The 7,452-nt window shown below is 41.3% G+C and overlaps 2 protein-coding genes across 3 annotated transcripts; one reads left to right on the forward strand and one right to left on the reverse strand.

The window, feature by feature from the left end:
* Positions 1 to 537: 537 nt before the first annotated feature.
* On the reverse strand, positions 538 to 2,081 carry LOC131463723 (uncharacterized protein C2orf81 homolog). 2 transcript variants are annotated; one of them, XM_058635641.1, is made up of 3 exons: positions 1,458 to 2,076; positions 1,113 to 1,322; positions 538 to 999 (listed from the first exon to the last, which is right to left on the reverse strand). In XM_058635641.1, exons 1-3 carry the CDS (start codon positions 1,689 to 1,691, stop codon positions 556 to 558), a joined length of 888 nt encoding a protein of 295 aa, XP_058491624.1. In that variant the 5' UTR covers positions 1,692 to 2,076; the 3' UTR covers positions 538 to 555. The 2 variants fall into 2 exon arrangements, with proteins under 2 accessions (XP_058491624.1, XP_058491625.1); XM_058635642.1 differs by having other exon boundaries at positions 701 to 999; positions 1,113 to 1,249; positions 1,458 to 2,081.
* A 1,005-nt stretch (positions 2,082 to 3,086) lies between these two features.
* Positions 3,087 to 7,193, forward strand: wdr54 (WD repeat domain 54). Its single transcript, XM_058635640.1, has 9 exons — positions 3,087 to 3,671; positions 4,631 to 4,693; positions 4,812 to 4,878; positions 5,159 to 5,215; positions 5,308 to 5,435; positions 5,688 to 5,788; positions 5,987 to 6,149; positions 6,710 to 6,784; positions 6,911 to 7,193. The coding sequence occupies exons 1-9, from the start codon at positions 3,447 to 3,449 to the stop codon at positions 7,040 to 7,042; spliced, it is 1,011 nt and encodes a 336-aa protein (XP_058491623.1). The 5' UTR covers positions 3,087 to 3,446; the 3' UTR covers positions 7,043 to 7,193.
* The last annotated feature ends 259 nt before the right edge of the window (positions 7,194 to 7,452 follow it).

A 7,452-nucleotide genomic window follows, 5' to 3' on the forward strand; every position in this document is an offset into this window, starting at 1 on the left:
CCGGTATGATAATTCCTTTACAACGATAGCTCACTTTGCTCAGTAAAGTTCTTGGACTTAAACAATGGTGGGACCTGAGGTTGTTGATCTCTGGCAAACTGGTCATGTGAAAACAGTGGCACACTTCTTCTACTGGCCTCAGCTTTGAAGGTTATTTTCCACTGCCAGGAGATGTCCTCAAACTAAACCATTGTGTCCAGCTCTCCTGACTATGTTCAGGCTCTAGACGGAAACATAAATGTGTAGCAACATGTCTGTGAAAGGTCTTCAGTCCATTCATCTATACATTTTCTACTGCTTTATCCTCCACTTTAGGGTCGCAGGGGGAGCTTGAGCCAATCCTAGCTGACACAGGGTGAAAGGCGGGATCCACCCTGGCCAAGTCACCGGTCCATTGCAGGGCCAACATACAGAGATGAACAAGCATTCACCCTCACAGTCACACCTTGTATCTTCGAGAGTGTGGGTGTTTGGTTGAAGAAGTTTCACCTCTCAACTCAAGAGGCTTCTTCAACTCTTCAGAGAGACATCTGTTTCACTTTGAAACTTTGCTGGCTAATCCTTGGAGCTGGTTAATGGTGGCAGTGTGGCCATGGTCCGCTCAGTTTGTGGCTTGGTAAACTTTGATTCTAGTTTGGAAAATCCATTTGTTATTCTGGGATTGGCTTTTGTGTAGTTATTATCAGCAACCTTAGGTCTAACTAAATATATTCTATTTTTACTTTCTACTTCCGCTTCCTTTTTTCGTGCTGAATAGGACAAAACCGGCAGCAATTTCCCTTGCACAGGCCTGGGAACTAAACTTCCCAGCTGCTTTTTCCTTTGGTTGGTCGTTGGTGGGGGACGAGGACTTATACCATTACAATGTTTGTCGCTGCCAGGCTTCTTAGGGCTGGTTTCCTTATCAGGTCGCTTTGGAGAAATGTTTGTTTGGCCCTTGCCATTACATTGCTGGTTGCCTGTTGTTTCTGTTTGTGCTGGGACCTGAACACCTTCATCCTGTCAGACATGAATAGAAATACGTTGATATCCTACAAATATTGATACAAACAACTTTTTGGTTGAAATCTGAAGAGAGGACATCCAGAGGAGACAAGTCGAGAGCAGCATACCTGTTGTGAAACCATGAGGTAAGCTTGGCGAGTGGCGGTGACAACAGGGACACTTCCTTGAGCCCAGGGATCACAAGGAGCTGGGAAAGGCTCTGTGTCTTCAGGTTTAGGTGCTTCCTCTGGTTCTTCACCTTCATCTGGGCACATGATTTGTTGCTCTAAAATCCGTGTGAAGTAGCTTTGGGCCCAAGACGTACAATACGGTACAAGCTTAGGAGCAAAGACAAGCAACGTTATGGACATTACATGAAAATGGATGAAAGCAACTCATTTCATGGGTCTTTTTTCCCCACACTTGGACTTGGTGAAAATGTTCAAAATGAAAAGCATGATGTCGATCTTTACCTGGCCTTTAACGTGTGCCTTCAAACAGCCTTCCATGACCTTGTTCAGCAGATCATCCACAATCTCCCCCACTATGTCATCTGTATGTTCTTGTCTTAACGCCTTTGTCCACTGGGCCTTAGTTAAACGACCAGGAACAATATATTCCGGGTCTTGCACTGGAGGCGGGGTCCCTGGTCCAGATGGCGTGGTTATTTCCTTGCTCGCTTGGGATTTGACAACAGAGCGAGGCATCTTTGCTCAGAGGCTGTCATAGAAACACTTGAAAAACAACACAAAAACGTAATGAATTATCGATGGAATTATGAATGACAGATGGGATGGAGGTAAACAAACACTCCAACCAGGCAACAATAGCAGCCTGTAGTTGGCATACACCAACTGACCAGGAAATGTGAAAATGCTGTGTGAATGCTGAGTGACACTGTTGACTTTGATCTATGTGCAATCAAAGGCAGATGAGATTACCTAAAAACAACAGTATGGACACCGACTCAGCCTTCACACCAAGTAATTCTGAAAAGGATCGTTCTGTTTTCTTGTCTGTTTGTTTCAATATTTTCTCGTTTCTTCTTATTGTTGTTTCATTGTAAGAAAATGAACGGCCTATACAGGTTTTCTCTGAGTGTTTTCTCTAGTAGATTATTCAAAGCTTTTGAAACCAACAAAAACGGTATGACTGTCTCCTTTAATTGTAGTTAATTATACTGTAATTTATTAAACAAAGGAACTGATGGTCCACAGACATCCATGGAAAATTATAAGCATCATTCAATAATTTGTCACTTTTACGGGACAGGACTAATCTGTGGGAAATGTTTTGCAGTTTTTTTGTGATTGTCTTTGCCATGGTTATTCTAAAAGAGTAGTGAAACTAAGGCAAAATTGCACATTTTGGTGCATAATCTGTGGGGATTTGATCAAAATTAGGAAATAATAAATTGCCTAATGCAGTGGTTGTCAAACTTTTTATACAGTTTTTATACAACATTAAAATACCGTGGTGTAAATAGGACGAGCAAAGTCAGCTGCAGACTTTTCACAGGAGGCACATTTATTGCCAGTAAGATCATTTGTTCTCTTATTATCCTCCTCTTCCTCTTCCACATATACTTCAGACACTGAAGTATTACAATTACAAACCCTAGTGTATACAGTAGAACAGTATTTCTGATTTTCCTCCAAGTACCACCAGAGGAAGCTCACGTAACGCAGTTTGAGAACCATGGGCCTCATGAAATTATGAGTGTCTGCTCCACTCCTCATATCCAAGATGTATGAATGACCATCTCTGAAAACACGCCAAACTATATGTAATGGCTGTATGAATTCTGGTTACGCACATATTGTTTATACAGTATTATTATTATACTGTCCCCATCACTTCCCGGTAGTTACAACAAAAACAATCTGTGCTGCTGCACAGTAGCACTACTTATTTCCCTGTCGTGGGACAAGTAAGGTTTTGTGTTATTATTATAAATGATACACTACAGCTACACACTTTGCCACAACATTACTCTTTTTGTTTTTTAGCGAATGATCTTACAACAACCTTAAATCAAGTCAAGTGTCAAACCTTACCGTACTCCTGTTGTTTTTTGTCGTTTGCTCTGCACCGAGTCTACGGTTGCCAGGCAACCGAGCACGCAGACGTGACGTTGTACGTAGAGGTGGACGCTGTCTCTATGGCTGCGAAGGACGCGGAGATGTGATCCTGTTGCTAACGGTCGCTAGCAAAGTGTTTCGTTTACGTTACTTTTGTACGTGTTATAACAATCGACCACGCCAGCACCAGTGGAGGATATAGACCGGAAGCGAGAGCACGTATGATTGTTGTGATGCTGTTAGCATCCCGCTAACAAAGCTAAAGTTACCCTACGAAGTGTTTAGCTTTATCTTGCCCTAAGCTAAGGTTTAAATAGCTAACTCGCCCCCCAACCAGACTGTGTTCGTGCTAACTGCCATTAACACTCTATTATTTCAACGATGTATCACAAAGAAAAGAGCATTCAGATAAAAAACAGTGCGTCGTCGCTGTACAACAACCTGGGAGTGCTGCGCATCGGCCCGCGGCGCCTCACCTACTTCACCGTGGTCCATGCTAACGTGGTCAACATGGTCAGTGCGTCCTGGGACGGACTCAACTACTCCCACCGTCAGCTTCAGTCCAAGGAGCCCAATGTCGCCACAAGCACGTCGCTCATCATTCAGGTCAGGCTTCAGCACATTGTTGTTAACGTCTCATGTTGGATATATTGTCTAAATATAGAGAGTAACTTTCATGAATTCAACAGAACTTATAGCGACACATAATTCTCACAACTCACAACCTCCTGAGTTACCCACAGAAACACCACATACACGTATTGTCACGACATTTAAGTCACAATACGATATTATCACAATACGATATCAACACGACATTTAAGTCACGATACGATATTATCACAATACGATATCAGCGCGACATTTAAGTCACAATACGATATTATCACAATACGATATGAGCACGACATTTAAGTCACGATACGATATTATCACAATATGATATCAGCACAACATTTAAGTCACGATACGATATTATCACGATACGATATCTTCATGACATTTAAGTCACAATACGATATTATCACGATACGATATCTTCATGACATTTAAGTCACGATACGATATTATCACGATACGATATCAGCACAACATTTAAGTCACGATACGATATTATCACGATACGATATCAGCACAACATTTAAGTCACGATTCGATATTATCACGATACGATATCTTCATGACATTTAAGTCATGATACGATTTTATCACGATACGATATCATCATGACATCTAAGTCACGACACATCACAACATTTAAGTCACGATACAGTATCATCATGACACAATATTATCACTCCATTTAAGTCACGATATATTATATTATCACAACATTTAAATCACAACATGATATTATCACATTTAAGTCAGTATTATCACAACATTTAATATTGCCAAATAAAATATTTCAATATTTCACAGTATCAGTTTTTCCCCAACGCTGAGAGCAAACATTCGGAGCTGAGAGACACAAATAAATACCATGACTGCATTGGAATTAATGTAAAACTCTGGATTAACAATTTAACACAATGTGCTGCTAAAATAATGCTTTTTTGGAACAGGCTGCATTTTGTGTCCTGCCCTCTCGTGAGCTGCTGGTGGTGACCTCTCAGAAAGGCATCCAGGTACCTTTTTGTGTCTCTACTTTTCCTGTTGTTACTTGTGATAAATGGTGATAAAATTAAACGACAGATTGTAAATGTTTTGCAGCCTTTTGTTTTAACATGAATCCACTGTTTTAAGATGTATGAATCTGATGGCTCCATCATGGTGTACTGGCATGCACTGGATACTCCGGAGACACCCACAGGTAAACGTCACATGCACCCACAGGAAGACTGAGCCATCTCAATAATTTGCATTGAAATTATTATAAGATATAAGAGTGTTATATTTTATTCTTTTTTACTGCTGGATCAACACAATCACAAGTGTTAGTGCAGAGTCATGCACTTAAACAAGATCTTTCTCTTGACTCATAGATGCCGTTTGCTTGCTAGTGCAAGTGCAGATTTTTGTGTGAAAGAAAACGATTAATCCAGAGTTTAATACTAATCCCAGGGCACTCACAGAATTTATTTGTGTCTCAGCTCAGGCTGTGTTTGCTCGAGGGATCTCAGCAGTTTGGGACAATTACATATGTGTGGGTGAGTTATCCTATTCAATTACCTTTACTTACTGGGAGTATACGGACAACACAGGGACTGTAGTCAACTTGTGCTTGTGTATTTCTGTCTAGGCGTGTCGTCTGGATCAATTCTCGTATTTGATGTTCCAAGTAAAGGCAGTAATATCACCTTGTCTGAGGTTCTGGAGGAGCACAAGGAGGCGATCACTGACATGGCGTCAGAGTGCTCTGGCAGCCAGGTATATATACCTGTGACTTTTACAATTTTAAGCATTTATTTAACATTGTATTGTCTGTGTTTTCCCGATTCTTGTACAGTAGTTGCTCTTCTTTAATCTTGAAGCGATCTTGAGCCTTTGTTACACTTATTGTCTTGTTATTGTGTTTGTTAATGCACCAAAACAATGCAATGTTTCTCTATCTTTGGTCTTTGGTTTCCTGGTGAATTTACGCAATCCCTTGCTGTTGTGTTTACGTCTTTCTCTCTTCAGGAGTGCATCGCTGATCTGGTCAGTGCAGACGATGGAGGAAACCTGTGTATATGGAAGTCTGGGGAGGAATTTCAGCTGCTCAACAAGATCCATGGCTTTGAGTAAGTGACGCACAACTCATGCTGACTGATAGTGAAACTCCATTTAACCTCGTATACTCTTCGTTTCCATTTCCATCTTTCCGCTGTGATTTATTTTCCTCTCTACTTTCCTGTCCTTGCTATAATCTAATGTCCGTGTTCCTCTTCCGTTGTTGTTCTGCGATGGCGATGATTCTTCACGCCGCTCGCTGCTCTCAGCATGAGCTGCTCGTCAGTCAAACTGTGGAAAGGCACGGTGGTGGCAGGTTACGGCACAGGCCAGATACGTCTCTATGAGGCAGTGACGGGGATTCTGCACGCCGAGGTCAACGCCCACGCTCGATGGATATACTCACTTGACATTGCTCCTTTGTCTGGACTGGTGAGTTTTTTAATGAAACAAATGGATAAGAAAGAAATTGTACTGCTTCAGCCACTTTATTAGGTACACAGAACACCTAATAAAATGGTAGGAGTGGCATCTACTGTGTTTTTTTTTGTTCTTCTGTATTCAGAAATGGATTTTTATAATTTCACACCAATCAGGCTATTTTCCTCTGACCTGTGGCATCAGCAAAGCATTGTTGCCTTGTATGGCCCCCTGAAAAATGTGAAATTACGGAATTTCCACTAATCTTTTCTATTTTTCGGACATTTCCAGCAGACCAGTCATTTCTGAAATACTCAGACCAACCTGTCTGGCATCCACAACGTTCCACATTCGCTTAAATCCTCTTTCTTCCTCACTCTGATGCTCAGTTTGAACTTCAGCAGGTTTCTTTCATGCCTACCATGTGATTGACTGATTAGATTTTTGCAATTAACAAAACCAGTGTTCCTAATAAACTGGCCAGTGAGCATATTTGAGTGTCATTCGTTGGCATTACTCATTAGAAAACACTCAAAACATGTCAAACAATGTCTCAAACCTTTGTGTTTCAGCTTCTGTCTGCAGCCGAGGACTCTCTCGTCAGGGTGTGGCACCTGAATATGACCCCAGAGACAAACTGTGTGGAGGTAAGTGGTTTTAAAATTCAATACAAGCCCAAAATCACTGCACAATTTGTATGTTTTCCCTCCAGGGCTTTTCCTTCGTATTCTCAATGAAACACCGACTTTGTGTTTTTCCTCGTTTTCTCTCAGGTTGCCCACTTGCACAATGAGTGTGTGACGGACACGCAAATATGTGGCGCCAAGTTCTGTGACGCCGACGGCTACGCTTTTGCAGTGACGGGCTACGACCTGAGCGAGATCATTCGCTACACGCAGACATAGTGGGACCACAACGTGAACAGGGAGACGTTTATTTAGCGTAATATCTTTTTTGTTGTTTGTTAAGAGTCACAGTTTCTATAGATATTTTATGTACAAATGTTTACATGTATGTGAATGTAACTTTGGAGACTAATACAATATTGTGCTATTTTTTCTGGTATAGTTCTTTATTTTTTTAACGACTGTAAATTGTGCACTTTGCAAAAGTGCCAGCAGATGGGGCTGTGGATCAATTATTTATTGGCAGGACGGGGACAGTGTAGTGCACAAAGAGTTCACTAGAGGGCAGGGTGGAGTCACCTGAAAGCATAAAGAGTGAGGCTCAATCAGAGAATGATGAGAATGATAATTTGGTTATCTTTCAGTCATGTTTCTTTGTCAGTGAGTAGTTAATTTGTGCAATACTTAAA

Source organism: Solea solea, chromosome 8 (genome assembly GCF_958295425.1).
Source record: "Solea solea chromosome 8, fSolSol10.1, whole genome shotgun sequence".
NCBI lineage: Eukaryota > Metazoa > Chordata > Actinopteri > Pleuronectiformes > Soleidae > Solea > Solea solea.

Bases quoted from the DNA above. Each gene is read 5' to 3' on its own strand.
- wdr54 (XM_058635640.1), top strand. From the start codon at position 3,447: ATGTATCACAAAGAAAAGAGCATTCAGATAAAAAACAGTGCGTCGTCG. The intron at 4,694-4,811 runs GTACCTTTTTGT...CACTGTTTTAAG, and splicing joins CCTCTCAGAAAGGCATCCAG to ATGTATGAATCTGATGGCTC. The intron at 5,216-5,307 runs GTGAGTTATCCT...ATTTCTGTCTAG, and splicing joins GGACAATTACATATGTGTGG to GCGTGTCGTCTGGATCAATT.
- LOC131463723 (XM_058635641.1), bottom strand. From the start codon at position 1,691: ATGCCTCGCTCTGTTGTCAAATCCCAAGCGAGCAAGGAAATAACCACG. The intron at 1,323-1,457 runs GTAAAGATCGAC...TTTGCTCCTAAG, and splicing joins AGGCACACGTTAAAGGCCAG to CTTGTACCGTATTGTACGTC. The intron at 1,000-1,112 runs GTATGCTGCTCT...CATGTCTGACAG, and splicing joins ACCTCATGGTTTCACAACAG to GATGAAGGTGTTCAGGTCCC.